The sequence below is a fragment of the Salvelinus alpinus genome, chromosome 8 (assembly GCF_045679555.1).
Source record: "Salvelinus alpinus chromosome 8, SLU_Salpinus.1, whole genome shotgun sequence".
Classification (NCBI taxonomy): Eukaryota; Metazoa; Chordata; class Actinopteri; order Salmoniformes; family Salmonidae; genus Salvelinus; species Salvelinus alpinus.
Genome location: NC_092093.1, coordinates 34,482,975 through 34,499,600, shown reverse-complemented (window position 1 = coordinate 34,499,600; position 16,626 = coordinate 34,482,975). Strand labels below are relative to the sequence as shown.

The 16,626-nt window shown below is 43.5% G+C and overlaps 1 protein-coding gene across 3 annotated transcripts in view; it reads right to left on the bottom strand.

The window, feature by feature from the left end:
• The window catches only part of arhgap18 (Rho GTPase activating protein 18), a 24,233-nt gene extending 7,607 nt beyond the window's left edge, over positions 1-16,626 (bottom strand). Inside the window, exons 1-8 of one of the 3 annotated variants that reach the window (XM_071413676.1) lie at positions 16,555-16,626; positions 8,517-8,713; positions 2,789-3,024; positions 2,403-2,463; positions 1,591-1,757; positions 733-898; positions 532-623; positions 91-168 (exon numbers count right to left, since the gene is read on the bottom strand). In XM_071413676.1, the coding sequence (XP_071269777.1) occupies positions 91-168; positions 532-623; positions 733-898; positions 1,591-1,757; positions 2,403-2,463; positions 2,789-3,024; positions 8,517-8,713; positions 16,555-16,598 (1,041 nt within the window). In that variant the 5' untranslated portion in view covers positions 16,599-16,626. Of the gene's footprint in view, positions 1-90; positions 169-531; positions 624-732; positions 899-1,590; positions 1,758-2,402; positions 2,464-2,788; positions 3,025-8,516; positions 8,714-14,462; positions 14,690-16,554 lie in introns of those variants that run through there. The other 2 variants (XM_071413674.1, XM_071413675.1) reach the window with 2 other exon arrangements.

The following is a 16,626-nucleotide window of genomic DNA, read 5'->3' as shown; positions in this document are numbered from 1 at the left end:
TGGCTACATTAAGTTGTTGTTACAGCATGCAAATACTTCCAGACATTGAATGAAGCAGGACTAGATCTATCAACAACGATGAACAATGACCTTGACTCTTATGGCTGCTCCGGGTATCCGTAGAAGCCCCTCTGTGTCCAGACCCTCGTCCTCTATGTGAGAGATGAGCTGGAAACAATAGAACACACTTATAAGCTTTAAACCACCAAATCAACAGCACATTTTTATTTAACTAGGCAAGTCAGTTAAGAACAAATTCTTATTTACAATGACGGCCTAGGAACAGTGGGTTTTCTGCCTTGTTCAGGGGCAGAACAACAGACTTACCTTGTCAGCTCAGGGATTTGATCTAGCAACCTTTCGGTTACTAGTCCAACACTCTAACCACTAGGCTACCTGCCGCCCCAAAATAACAATGCCATTACCACTACAGCAAACTGAAGCGATTTCTACTGCAGAGCACACATTCAGACGTACTGTATGATTAAAGAGAACCAGGATCAGTGGTTAATGAGAGGTTGTGCTGCTCACCCTCTGCAGTATGATTGGCACCTTGGTCCCTGGCTGTCTCCTCTGGTCCTGCTCCAATAGGGCGGCCAGGGGAACTCCAAACAGGCCAGACTCTAGAACACAAACACATCAAACATAATTGTGTCAGAGCTTGATGGGACAGTCCTCAGGGTTCTTAGATATGTTATACAGTTGTGTTCCAGTTCTAGCATACTGGCTTACCTTTGACCTTGAGTTTAACTGCTTTGTGGGCTTTGAGGTCGATGCCTGCCGTGTCAAACAGAGCGGTCATCTCTATCAGCACCAGGCGGTGCACCTTCTTCATGTCCTGGGGGGACAGGTCCCCAACCTTGGTCAGCCCTGTCTTGTCTCTGCTTAACTTGAAGTTCTGTCATATAGCGAAGCACAGGTTACATTAGGAGTTAGCAAAACTGGGTTGTATTCATTAGTGCACACCGTAGCAAAACATTTTGCAATGGAAGATGAAAACAAGCGCTTCTTATTGGACTTGTCAGAGACCAAAACAGGGTCTGTTTGATGCCTATTGAATATGACCCTGACATTATTGGAGTATCTGGAACCACCTGGTGTTTCTAGGGCCACCACTAGGTGGTGGCTCTAGAACTCAGATACACCAGTAGTCTAGAACAGTTTTTTGACTGAAATGTATTATATGATGCAAAAACTCTATTCAAAAGGTTTTGATTGATAATGTTATCATCAGTGCAAATGACATCATTCAATGTCATATAACTTACACTAGTACACAAGCAGTAGGCCTAGGCCTACAATAACGCTGTAAATAATGGGCCATATAAATTTCAAAACATAATTTAGTCAATCATTACTGATGTAGGCTAAGTAAAATCAGAAACATGTTTCAATCCATAAACACTACAGGGCACAGTTCTTGCTTCTGCCAAAAAACATATAAATATTTGAAATCCTTTGTCCCAAACTGGCCTATGGGATCCTGCTATTTTGACGAGTGACACTTCCTGTTTTGGCATGTAAACTTTGCTCCGGATGAGCGGCTCAGTCAATCTGTGTGGTGGTGTTAATGTTTAAAAGGGTACTCACAGGTAGCTTGTCATCTGCGTCTGTCAGAGCCTCACTGCTGCCCTTTGAGCCCTCCTTATAGCTGAGGGCCTGATCAGAGAAGGACACCTCTAGGTTGATGTCTGTCTCAGGTTCAGACACACTCTGCTCAGCAGGGCCTGCCCTGTTCCCCAGCCCCATCGCTTGACCTGTACACACACACACAGAGTTATTATTGGGACATATTAAAAGCTAGACCTACAGCAAGAGATAACACAGGCAATTCATGAATTAGATGTGTGAAAGTCCACAGATGGGACAAAGTCTTTAGTCAGCAGTGGGGAGATTAGAACTAGGTGGTGGTGACTGTTCTGCCCACTGAAGGGAAACTAAGGGACAATGACTAGTCCTGTGGAAGTCAACAGCCAGAGAGCCAGTCTGTGACCCATGTCAGACAGACATGTAAGGCCTTGGCCCTGACACAGAACTGCAGTGCCTCCCTGCCATCTCCACTAATAGGAAAACAGGCAAGTGTATAATGGAAGATAGGGAGCGGATTCCTGACAGCCTTCATGTTAAGGTCAGAGGGGTGGCGCGAACAGACAAGAGGCAATGTCCCTGCTTCCTGTGTGTGTGTACTGCCGAGTTATCTTCTCAACAGCTCTTCCATAGAATCTTCACTTCTGCTTCCTGTGATCATGAACCATTTCAGGAAATCTACAGTATCACATAAAAGCAACAACACAGTGGATAGAAATACCAGTTCATTTTTGTGGCGAGTCAGTGATGTTTTCTATAGGTATAGACCAACATGCCCAGACAGAGATTTAGTGAGTAGAACTTGTGGTACATGCCATCTGTCGTAATATCCTTTTTCCTGTTTTCACTTCTCTCTGGTGACTTGGCTTCATCCTCCTGCAACATAATACAAAACAGAAGCAGGCTCTCATCAGAATTCAATATAGGTCATTTTTTATCAATTAATGATTCAAACTACTAAAAGTAACTGCTGATATTGTAGAAAGTCATATTTTTCACCCCAATTGTGAGTACAAGACCTTCTTTTGCATAATATTAAGATACTCAGTTAAGTATTACTTCACATTCAGGTGTCCATTAACAGATATTGTGATTAGTAATTATATTAACCAACTATGGTAAACAAGTCACTGGGTTTTTTTATGTAGCAAGGCATCTCAGGCATGACTGGCATTTTAAACGGGACCGGTGGTAGGCTGACCTTTGACTCTGGCGTGCCTGGGAGTTTGAAGATGTCTCTGACGTCAGGTACTTGGTGCTGCTTGTTCCTCTTCCTGAGGGTCTGCTGTAGCTTCTCAACACGTTTCTCCACGGCGGCGGCCTGGGTGCGCGTCAGCGTGGACAACAGCCCCATCATGTCCTCGGGGTCCGACGCAGACTCGTCAAACAGAGTGGCCAGCCCCGCCTCCGTCAGCCATGCCTCCTCCTGTTCCCCCTCTACAGACAGACAAGTTGAGTTAGGGATGAATTGATGCTGCACCAACAGAGCAGTAGTATGTTAATGAAAAAGATATGGGTGTAGGCCTGAAGACTAGTGAGGACACAGTAATTTATTGAAAAATAAAGAAACAAACAAGTAATTCATAGATTATTACTATGCAATTACTATTATGCCATTTTTATGTACTGAGGGCTGGGAATAGAGAAATACATGAAACAGGGAAGGATCTCACTCCTAACCCCTTAACACAAACCATCTTGTTATAGAAAGGAACGGAAACAAAAGGAAGTTCCTGCTTTAAGTTCTCCAGACAAAACAATGAATGTCAACTTAATAAACAATACACTTTTGCAGTGCTTTTTATAGGCATTTCCTGATCCTGTAGGATCAAGCAAGTCTATTGTCTTCTGTGGATGAAAGCAATAAGAAATCATTATGTGGTGGTATTGCAAAATAACATGGGCTGGACAACAGACCAGACTATCCTAGTCAGCTCTACTGTATGTACTGAACAAAAAAAATTAAACACAACATGCAACAGTGGGTTTTACTGAGTTACAGTTCATATCAGGAAATCACTCAATTTAAATAAATTAGGCCCTAATCTAAGCCTAGGCCCACCCACTTGGGGGCCAGGCCCAGCCAATCAGAAATCATTTTTTCCCTACGAAAAGGGCTTTAGTACAGACAGAAATACTCCTCAGCTGTCCGGATGGCTGGTTTCAGATGATCCCGCATGTAAAGAAGCCGGATGTGAAGAAGCCAGATGTGAAGAAGCCGGATGTGAAGAAGCCGGATGTGAAGAAGCCGGATGTGAAGAAGCCGGATGTGAAGAAGCCGGATGTGAAGAAGCCGGATGTGAAGAAGCCGGATGTGAAGAAGCCGGATGTGAAGGTCCTGGGCTGGCGTGGTTACAAGTGGTCTGCGGTTGTGAGGCCGGTTGGACAGACTGCCAAATTCTCTAAAACAATGTAGGAGGCGGCTTATGGTAGAGACATGAACATTAAATTCCCTGGCAATAGCTCTGGTGGACATTCCTGCAGTCAGCATGCAAATTGTACGCTCCCTCAAACACAATACCATAGATGTGTAAAGTTGTGACAAAATTGCTAATTTTTTATTGTCCCCAGCACAAGGTGCACCTGTGTAATGATCTTGCTGTTTAATCAGCTTCTTGATATGCCACACCTGTAAGGTGTATGGACTATCTGGGCAAGGAGAAATAAAATAAAATCAGGTGTAGACCTTACAGTGAAATGCTTACAAGCCCTTAACCAACAATGCAGTTAAGAAAATACAACAACAAAAAAGTAAGAGATAATAATAACAAATAATTAAAGAGCAGCAGTAAATAAAAATAGCGGAGGGTACCAGTACAGAGTCATTGTGTCATGTGCGGGGGCACCGGTGTCAAGGTAATTATGTACATGTAGGTAGAGTTATTAAAGTGGCTATGCATAGATAATAACAGAGAGTAGCAGCAGTATGGGGGGGGGGGGGGGGGGATGCAAATAGTCCGGGTAGCCATTTGATTAGCTGTTCAGGAGTCTTACGGCTTGGGGGTAGAAGCTGTTTAGAAGCCTCTTGGACCTAGACTTGGCACTCCGGTACCGCTTACTGTGCGGTAGCAGAGAGAACAGTCTATGACTAGGATGGCTGGAGTCTGACCATTTTTAGGGCCTTCCTCTGACACCACCTGGTATAGAGGTCCTGGATGGCAGGACGTTTGGCCCCGGTGATGTACTGGGCCATAGGCATTACCCTCTGTAGTGCCTTGCGGTCAGAGGCCGAGCAGTTGCCATACCAGGCAGTGATGCAACCCGTCAGGATGCGCTCGATGGTGCAGCTGTAAAACCTTTTGAGGACCCATGCCAAATCTTTTCAGTCTCCTGAGGGGGAAAAGGTTTTGTCATGCCCAGTCGCTTCACGACTGTCTTGGTGTACTTGGACCATGTTAGTTTGTTGGTGATGTGAACACCAAGGAACTTGAAGCTCTCAAACTGCTCCACTACGGCCCCGTCCATGAGAATTGGGGCGTGCTCGGTCCTCCTTTTCCTGTAGTCCACAATCATCTCCTTTGTCTTGATCACATTGAGGGACCACACGGTCAGGTCTCTGACCTCCTCCCTATAGGATCTCTCATTGTTGTCGGTGATCAGGCCTACCACTGTTGTGTCATCAGCAAACTTAATTCTGGTGTTGGAGTCGTGCCTGGCCATGCAGTCATGAGTGAACAGGGAGTACAGGACGGGACTGAGCATGCACCCCTGAGGGGCCCCAGTGTTGAGGATCAGCGTGGCGGATGTGTTGTTACCTACCCTTACCACCTGGTGGGCGGCCCGTCAGGAAGCCCAAGATCCAGTTGCAGAGGGAGGTGTTTAGTCACATGGTCCTTAGCTTAGTGATGAGCTTTGAGGGCACTGTGGTGTTGAACGCTGAGCTGTAGTCAATGAATAGCATTCTCACATAGGTGTTCCTTTTGTCCAGGATGGAAAGGGCAGTGTGGAGTGCAATATAGATTGGATCATCTGTGGATTTGTTGGTGCGGTATGCAAATTGGAGTGGGTCTAGGGTTTCTGGGATAATGGTGTTGATGTGAGCCATGACCAGCCTTTCAAAGCATTTCATGGCTACAGACGTGAGTGCTACGGGTCGGTAGTCATTTAGGCAGGTTACCTTAGTGTTCTTGGGCACAGGGACTATGGTGGTCTGCTTGAAACATGTTGGTACTACAGACTGAATATGTCAGTGAAGACACTTGCCAGTTGGTCAGCGCATGCTCGGAGTACACGCCCTGGTAATCCGTCTGGCCATGCGGCCTTGTGAATGTTGACCTGTTTTAAAGGTCTTACTCACATCGGCTGCGGAGTGCGTGATCACAGTCGTCCGGAACAGCTGATGCTCTCATGCATGTTTCAGTGTTACTTGCCTCGAAGCGAGCATAGAAGTTATTTAGCTCATCTGGTAGGCTCGTGTCGCTGCTAGCCATGAAACATCCGACGAGCGTCATAGCCGGTGTAGTACGATTCGATCTTAGTCCTGTATTGACGCATTGCCTGTATGATGGTTTGTCGGAGGGCATAGCGGGATTTATTATAAGCTTCTGGGTTAGAGTCCCGCTCATTGAAAGTGTCAGCTCCTCCCTTTAGCTCAGTGCGAATGTTGCCTGTAATCCATGGCTTCTGGTTGGGGTATGTACATACAGTCACTGTGGGGAAGACATCCTCAATGCACTTATTGATAAACCCAGTGACTTATGTGATGTACTCCTCAATGCCATCGGAAGAATCCCGGAACATATTCCAGTCTGTGCTAGCAAAACAGTCCTGTAGTTTAGCATCTGCTTCATCTATCCACTTTTTTTAATAGACAGAGTCACTGGTGCTTCCTGCTTAAATTTTTTCTTGTAAGCAGGAATCAGGAGGATAGAGTTATGGTCAGATTTGCCAAATGGAGGAAGAGGGAGAGCTTTGTACGCATCTCTGTGTGTGGAGTAAAGGTGGTCTAGAATGTTTTTTCCCCTCTGGTTGCACAATTAACATGCCGATAGAAATTAGGTAAAACTGATTTAAGATTCCCTGCATCAAAGTCCCCGGCCATTAGGAGCGCCGCCTCTGGATGAGCGTTTTCCTGTTCGCTTATGGTCGGAATACAGCTCATTGAGCGCATTTTTAGTGTCAGCATCGGTCTGTGGTGGTATGTAGACCGCTACGAAAAATACAGTGGAAAACTACAGTTGAAGTAGGAAGTTTGCATACACTTAGGTTGGAGTCATTAAAACTAGTTTTTCAACCACTCCACAAATTTCTTGTTAACAAACTACAGTTTTGGCAAGTCGGTTAGGACATCTACTTTGTGCATGACAATTAATTTTCCCAACAATTGTTTACAGACAGATTATTTCACTGTATCACAATTCCAGTGGGTCAGAAGTTTACATACACTAAGTTGACTGTGCCTTTAAACAGCTTGGAAAATTCCAGAAAATGATGTAATGGCTTTAGAAGTTTCTGATAGGCTAGGAAAATTGTGGATATAGTGAAGCAACATCTCAAGACATCAGTCAGGAAGTTAAAGCTTGGTCGCAAATGGGCCTTCCAAATGGACAATGACTCCAAGCATACTTCCAAAGTTGTGGCAAAATGGCTTAAGGACAACAAAGTCGAGGTATTGGAGTGGCCATCACAAAGCCCTGACCTCAATCCTCTAGAAAATGTGTTGGCAGAACTGAAAAAGCGTGTGCGAGCAAGGAGGCCTAGAAACATGACTCAGTTCCACCAGCTCTGTCAGGAGGAATGGGCCAAAATTCACACAACTTATTGTGGGAAACTTGTGGAAGGCTACCCAAAACGTTTGACCCAAGTGAAACAATTTAAAGGCAATGCTACCAAATACTAATTGAGTGCATGTAAACTTCTGACCCACTGGGAATGTGATGAAAGAAATAAAAGCTGAAATAAATAATTCTCTACTATTATTCTGACATTTCACATTATTACAATAAAGTGTTGATCCTAACTGACCTAAGACAGGGAATTTTTACTAGGATTAAATGTCAGAAATTGTGAAAAACTGAGTTTAAATGTATTTGGCTAAGGTGTATGTAAACTTCCGACTTCAACTGTAGATAGAGTATCTCATGATAAGCTGTAGACCACACTACCTCAGGCGAGCAAAACCTTGAGACTTCCTTAGATATCGTGAACCAGCTATTGTTTACAAATATGCATAGGCCCCCGCCCCGTGTCTTACCAGAGGCTCCTGTTCTGTCTTGCCGATGGAGTGTATAACCTACCAGCTATATGCTCTTAATGCCGTCCTTCAGCCACGACTCGGTGAAACATAAAATATTACAGTTTTAAATATCCCGTTGGTAGGATATACGTGCTTTCAGTTCGTCCCATTTATTTTCCAGCGATTGAATGTTAGCTAGCAGAACGGAAGGCAAGACAAGATTAGCCACTCGTCGCCTGATCCTCACAAGGCATCCTGATCTCTATTCCGCAAAACCTACGTTTCCTTTTCCAGCGAATCACAGGGATCTGGGCCTGGTCAGGTGTCTGTAGTATATCCCTCTGACTCATTGAGGAAGAACTCCTTGTCCAATTTGAGGTGAGTAATCCCAGTTCTGATGTCCAGAAGCTCTTTTCGGTCATAAGAGATGGCACCATCTTGCAGTAAATGCTCACTAACAGTGATGTAAACACTTTTCTACACAATTTGAGAGAAATGTTGTGCGTATGGAACATTTCTGGAATCAGCTCATGAAACATGGCACCAACACTTCATGTTGCGTTTATAGTCAAAAATAATCCTTTCAGACAGTGATCTAGGTAAATCACTAGTCATATAATGTACATAGTGAATACTGTACTAAACCTTAAATCTCTGTCTAAAATGTTACCCTGAAGCAGTTGTTCACTTAAGGTGAAGGAAAGGGCCTCTCTACTTTCAGTGGACACTCCTGCTATAGAGTAGAGCTCCATACCATCAGGCACCTTCAGCTGCACCTCCTCGTGTGGCTCTGCGTCCCCCTCTCCACTCAGGGTGATGTTCTCCACCTCGGTCCAGTAGTCGTCCATGGCCAGTTCGTCCAACGAGTCCTGGGAGTTGCAGCGGTGGTACGGGGGCTTTCCCGGTGCATTTTTGGCCCGGTTCTGGACACTGTAGTGGCCTGTCCTGCGACTGGTGGACAAAGGAGAGAGTATGAGTACTATTTCAGTCATTTTATTAGGGTTAAAGTGAGTTATAAATACTACAAGTCAGACCATTCTAATAATGCGTTAACAAACTGGGTGGCTGTCTGGTACTAATTTTAGGATTGGAACTCTATGAACGCGGTGTTTTCACAAGAATGTGGTTGTATTTTCCACATAGAACTTGGATTAGCATGAACGTGAAGGGTTAACTCATTTCAGTCAGTCAGTGCAGCAGTTCTGCTTTCCTCTGGCCGTGTCACACTTCTAGCACGTAGTTCTGTGCAACCCCTGCTGTCAGCTGCTGTTAGCTGGCCACAGCCTAGACCCTTTTACAGAATGCCAAGTTACTAGTTTAAGGATAATGCATGTGTGGGCTTGCGGGCTTGGTGAAGGCTTGGCTTGCTCCAGATAGGCTTCTCCGTGTGAGTGAACCCTGGGAAAGCACAAAGAGGAGTCCTGATGTTCATCAGAAAGCTGCTATACTCCCCCAAATAGTTATAGTGGTTGCACTTAAAGGGCCAGTGCAGTCAAAAAATGTGATTTCCTGTGTTTTATATACATTTCAATACTATGAGGTTGGAATATTACTGTGAAAGTTATGATAATGCCCTTTTAGTGTAAAAGCTGTTTGAAAAGACTGCCTGAAATTTCAGCCTGTTTTGGTGCGAGGGAGTTTGGGTCTTCCACGGTGACATCCCCATTTGGTAAATTAGTTAATAGACCAATAAGAAAGTTACAAACCTCTGCCAATAATAGGTAATTTTGAGTTTTCCCCTTCCCACTCAAACCACTCACAGACAGTACTGTTCCACTGGATATCATAAGGTGAATGCACCAATTTGTAAGTCGCTCTGGATAAGAGCGTCTGCTAAATGACTTAAATGTAAATGTAAATGTACTACCAAAATTCTTGCTTGAGAAATTGCTCTTCGCTAAGAAGCTATTGTTGATTATTTTTTAACAATTTAGTTGATAACAATCACAGTAAGGTACTTAATGGTTACCCAGAAATTATTTGATATTGAGATAAAAACTGCTGCATTTGACCTTTAAAGGGACACCTAGAGTGGCAAAAATAAATCATGAAACCTCAGCGGTTCCACACTCCCAAATGACTGTTTCTGCTTACGCACTTGAAACTAAACACAGTCAATCTGGGTCAAGCCAGGCCAGGCTAACGTACACCTTAGCTTAGGGGTAAAAGGTTTGTTTTAAACAACCAATGTGACAGATATAATATGTGATAACATTAAACTAAAGAGTACAAATGAGCTTAAATACCAGCTCTATGGGTCTACAGAATGTTCTTCATGGCTTCCTGGTCCATTTCTCGCAGTGAAGAGTTCAAATCAAATCAAATTGTATTTGTCACATACGCTGAATACAACAGGTGTAGACCTTTCAGTGAAATGCTTACTTACAAGCCCTTAACCAACAGTGCAGTTAAGAAAAATAAGTGATAAAGTATTTACTAAAATTAACTGAATTAAAATGGAAAAATAACAAATAATTAAAGAGCAACAACAGTAGCGAGGCTATATACAGGGGGAACCGGTACAGAGTCAATGTGCAGGGGCACCGGTTAGTCGAGGTAATCGAGGTTACATGTAGGTAGAGGTAAAGTGACTATGCATAGATAGTAAACAGACCAGCAGCAGCGTAAAAACTATGCAAATAGTCCGGGTAGCCATTTGATTAGCTGTTCAGGAGTCTTATAGCTTGGGGTAGAAGCTGTTTAGAAGCCTCTTGGACCTAGACTTGGCGCTCCGGTACCACTTGCCGTGCAATAGCAGAGAGAACAGTCTATGACTAGGGTGGCTGGAGTCTTTGGCCATTTTTAGGGACTTCCTCTGACACCGCCTGGATGGTAGGAAGCGTGGCCCCAGTGATGTACTGGCCGTACACACTACCCTCCATGGTCATAGACAGGACAGAATATAAATGAGCAGCAGGCCTGTTAGGCCTCACCTGAGGTCTGGGGAGGTTGTAAAATGAGTCAGCTCTCAGCTCCTTCCCAGCCACAGGAAATACACAGGGTATCAGTAACGCCTGACATTTCTGGCCCTGGATAAACAATTGCAAATTGGAAATTCAGAGAGGTTGTTGAGAAAATGCTTTCACAAATCAATCGCTGTCTGTTTTCTAGATAATATTGCCACAATGTTTGAACAATTCTGGAAGAATCTGAGGGTTGGAAAACAATCTATTTATTCAAACCTTTATGGGGAACAAGCTAAAACACAGCACAAACATTTGGTTTAGAGGGGAATAGACTGCTAATAAAGGAGAAAAGCGGAATGTGCTCCAATGTTAGTTTGTATTCCATCCCAAGACAGAAATGCAAACACAATCTTCCCCATTAGGAGCAAATGCAAGGTTTGAACTCGAGAACAAGGAAGGAAAGTCAAGTATCCCAGCAATGTACACACCACCAATGTTACCCCACAGCCAGACCCATTCACATGGAAAGGTCAGCTATCTTGCTGGCTCCAAGAGTGACAAACTGCCAGTGCTCAAGGACAAAAAGGTGAACAACGTAGTCTTTCTCGGCTGTTTAGTGCATGGTCATTTTACATACAGACACAAAGAAGAGGGGTCATAGTATACTTAAGCAATAAGGCACGAGGGGGTGTGGTATATGGCCAACATACCACGGCTAAGGGCTGTTCCTCGCACGACGCAACGCAGAGTGCCTGGATATAGCCCTTAGCTGTGGTTTATTGGCCACATACCACAAACCCCCAAGGTGCCTTATTGCTATTATAAGCTGGTTACCAACGTAATTAGAACAGTAAAAATACATGTTTTGTCATACCCATGGTATACAGTGTTATATACCTCGGGTTTCAGCCAATCAGCATTCAGGCCTCGAACCACCCAGTTTATAATGTAGACCCAGTCATACAGAAGAACTGACAGTGCAGTTCAGGGGGCAGTGGCATAGGTATACTGTACCATCTCGAAGGCTTACTAAACCTTAACCTGAGTGTGGCACTGTGGGGCAAAGTGTGGTGACAACAGGTGTCTAAAATACATAGCGGCAGAACATGCATGGTTTAGCACCGCAATGGAAACAGGGGATTACACTACTGTTAATCACATGCACTAGCAATCAAGTTTGACTTAACTCATAAGGCACATTCCAAACATCCACTACATGTAATACAGCGACACATGGGCCCAAGCCGGTTGATTGCTGTGACAACCCCAACAGAGTCATGGAACGTTACTGCTGGGGGTTCAGTCTGACCCTCCAATCTCCTGTATAATACTTACTGCCTGAGTACACTCTCAAATGACATATCATTGACTGGAGAATAGGCTGGGTTTAACACGTGTACAAGATGTGGGGGCAGATACAGTGGTCCCTGATGAATGTATACACAATGGTGACAGCTCCAAAGAACTGAGGCCAAAGTTCTGTAGTCATATGGGCCAGCTGGATTGGACAGACTGCATGGGAAAGCCCCCAGTGATGGGTTCTGGGATTTGAGATAGTGTATGTTCCTCTGTATAGAAAAAAAAGGTCAAGAACACTTTTCAAACCCTCCCCTGTTCAAAGAAGTGTTATTGTATTCGTCAGAGACTGCACCGTTCCTCAGTCTATTTATTCACAATTGTGTGTGTGTGTGGGGGGGGGGGGGGGGGGGGGGGCGTACTCCTAAAACACAAATGTTTGTGTTATCAAAATTCTAAAAAGCGTCAAATGTGTTAATTATACTTATTTAGGAAATGTCTAGGTCGGAATGTTCATTACACACGACGTTCAAAAGACGTCGTTGGCAGTTCAGTGATAAAGGATTTCAAAATGAACACAAGTCAGAATAATCTCGACAGGAGGTGGAAATACATTTTCAACACCAGGAAACAACAGGGAATGTAAAGAGTGCTGCTGTGTCAATGGAAAAACAATAAAAACACAAACAGCAGCAATAACACTATGATGATAACCTGTGTTGATTTTGTGCACTGACTCCGTGTGGTAACATCATAATGTTTACATTGCTGGAGGCATTTTAAGGTAGGTCGTCCCTGAGTCAATATTATATCTCACTCACAAAAAGCTCAGCGGCTCACCTGATTCGATGGAAATCATAACACAGGCTGTTCACTTGGCCTTGACTTGTACCTGTTAACCCCGCTGTTTTGTGGCTCACTTGGTAGAGCATGGCACCTGAAACGCCAGGGTGGTGGGTTTGATTCCCACAGGGGACCCGTATGAACAAGTATGCAGTCGCTCTGGATAAGAGCGTCTGCTAAATTACTCAAATGTTTTGAACATTAGAAACTCCAGTCAGAGTAAAACAGCTAACGCACTACCAGCAGAGCTTATTGATTGGGTATAACCTGACCCACCACATTATGTAAAGAATACAAAACGACTTGATCAATTATTCATTAATGCCGCTTCTATATAAACATGTATACAGTGAAAGAATATGTTCACAGTCAAAACATGAATACCTACATCCTAACTTAATAAAACATGCAGGCATAAAGACCCAACACACCCATCTGTGTACCACATTTTATTTGTCCAAACTGTTTTGTTATCAACACATTAAAAGTGCTGTACTCTGTTCTTTCTATTTGCCTCCATGGAATGAGTAGTTACCTAATAAGTCAATATAAGTGGAAAACAAAAGCTCTGTGGCGGGTAGTCCACCATGTACCGCCGGTAACTTGTTTATACAGTAAGACCAAAATGACCAAAATGACTCACCAGTAATCTGGTGGCAAAATCTCTCGTTATAAACTTAAAACTTGTAACTGCAGGCTATTATTCCAACAAACTGGGCAACATTCATTGACCACAACATGCACCCAGTTGAACTTTTGTTTTTAATCTTTCTGTTCCCATGCAGAAGCAAGACCAACTGAACTGGCACATGAGACAAACGAGTGATGTAGGTGCCACATTTACCACACCATGCCAAATAGAGATGGTGCTACTATGGCACAGTAGTACAGACAGACCCCTGTACGTAGTATCCAAAACAGCCTTGGCAGGGACAGCCCTCTGTAGGGCCACTGGGGACCCTCAGACCCAGCTGGTGAGTGGAGGCACCTGCATACACGCCAGGGCTCCTCCACTGTAGCTGCAGCCTATAACAGACACTGGCTTTTACAGATGGTCACTTGAACTGGAAAACCAGCATCATGTTTCAACTGGCCAGTGCTGTCTTCATGTGTGTCCTCACCCTGTATGCGTGGGGTTTGTTATTGGATAGTGTTTACAGTTCTTTAAACATGTGCAGAACAAACAAAGTTTGTGTAAATAGAATATATATATGTTGTGTTAGGGTTAACGCTCAAGTTCTCTAGCTTAACAAAACGAGGTGTTTTTGGACAGTCTAATTTCGGCACTGTGACGTAGCGTAGCCTACATATGAAACATCACTTATATCCTACTTCTATGATTTACATACGATATAACAAGTTTAATCCAGAAAACGTATTGTCTTATCATGCGCAAGCCTGTATTTCCTCTGCTTGTTTAGTCTAGAACTTATTTCATGTCACACAATGTGTCAACATGGTAACAATGTATCAACACATGGAAAAGTCAGGGGCGACTTGGGGACTAACGTTACACGGAGTGTTCTTTCTGTTAGAGATTACATGCGGGGCAACTGGAAGACCCTGGCACCTTTTCTTAACTATTCATGCGGCAATGTTACAATGTTACTTACAGTAGGGTGTGGGCTATGGTCAATAACAGACTATACGCTCACCTCAGCGATGAAGACTCGATCTCTTCGGCACTATTGACACCCGAGGCAGGCGATACAACTTCAATATTGCTAATATATCCGGTCAAGATGACTCCCTTGGGGTCCTGCTGGCGACTCATGTTGCTCGAGTCATGCCGTATTATTGTTGAAGTTCGCAGTTAACTTTGAATGTACAGCCTCCAGGAATAGGAGCGCTGTTCTGTGTGTGAGGGGAGTTGTCTTTTTCAATGAGCTCACCGCCTCCTCTAATAACATGGGGAGATTTCGTTTTGCATGACCCGGTGCTCCGGATGACTGTACATTTTCTTAAGGACCAATGTAATGGTCTAAAATATACAAACTCTGAACACCCGGTGCACCGAGCCATCCAAAACGAACTCACACATGGATAATCAACAGCTGCCTGAAAGCAACGCCCAGAATGCTGTTTGGCGTTGTAATTTGGGCGGGCCAGACCTGTAAGACTGTATGAAAGATCACTTTTTTGTTGTCTTAGCCATCTATCTTATCAACTTACTTTATATGGTCCCCCAACCATTGGCCCCAGCACTACTGATATCCTATCTGGGTCATACATTTGTCGAGTAACGTAAAATGTATGCACGCATGACTGTAAATCGCTTGGGATAAAAGCCTCTGCTAAATGGCATATACTAGGCATAAACCTGAAAACAGCACAATGATGTTTTACTACCGTAATATTCCAAGTTACAGTATGTTATAGCTCATATTTGGCCTATATTGTTATGAATCGGGATGTAGTATGCATTATAATGCACAATAATGGCTTATTGCCTGTCATTTCACCTGTACTTTGTGAATTAAAATGCATTATTCTAATCACTATTGATCTGAGGTCCTCTGTGACTATCTAATGATATGGATTCAATGCATTTAAGCCTGAATTACGTTGATCTTATACCTGTGTAGTAACACGGTAATAGCGGCAGTACAACAATTTTGTTGTTACATATAATTTAATTCGTGTATTTTGTGAGATTTATGTAAATGTCCATATTCCAAATTACTATTTGTTGAAGTACTAGATATTTACATGTGGGCCGCTGGTGCGTGCCAGAAGACAAAGACATTATGTTACACTTCAAAACGGTTAGATTCTGTTCCAATCAATTAGTGAATATTCATTAGTCAGGCAGGCTGAATCGGAAGACCTCTCTCCTGGTTATAATGGTGTGGAAAGTTATCAGACCAGCTCCAACACGCCTCATAGGTTTGACATCTGAGCAGCACTGGCCATTACAACAAAGGCCTCCCACACAACAGCACATTAGTAGGCTACCTCTATACTGCCATCTGGTGGTCAGTTACAACAATGTTCTATGTCTGTCAGGTGCAGCAGAGGAAATCCCTTTGTGTAAGAATCACTGGCAATGATGCTCAAAAGGGACTGGATCCATTGCTGTGATAACACTTAACAAAACCTTGTGAGAATTCACTAAACAGAAACATTTATATTCTTGTCATGTTACACTTTAACCCTTATATAAATTTGATATTAGACTAATAACACCCCACCTCAGTCCTTCTGGACAGGTGTGGACTATGACATGAGAAAAGCTCTTAACAAGGTGAAATGTACACCAGCAGGTACAAGAATGGAGTGAAACTGAATCTGCACATGACAGTGGTGTTTTTGCTTGGCTTCCTGCACAAGCTTAGGAACATCAACACAATATTGTTCATGTTCTTTGGTGACGAGGTTTAAGATGTTTATTTTGTCGGGAACAGTTAGCCTTCATATGATTTATCGCCCTTGGATTACTATTTTGTTATTCCTGATTATTCACATTTCTTATTTCTGAGAGCGTTGCCCTCTGCAGCTCTGTCAACTTTATATCTCTCGTGACTGAAGGACTATCAAGAATGACCTCAGTAGCTACAATCTATAAAGTCCCAGTGTTTACCAAGCTGCCCTGTCTCAACACACAGAACCTCATCAGAAAAAAAGAGGATAGCATGTGTTTTCAGAGATCTTGCAACACAGTCAACACATAAGTCACTCAAGTCCATATCCCATAATAGATAGTGTGACACACATTCAGTAAAGCAAGCCCTAAAATCGATTCCGTACCTTAGATGAAGATAATAGACGAATTTGGAAACCATGGTAACCATTTTTTGTTGAGGTCCAACGCTCTATTGG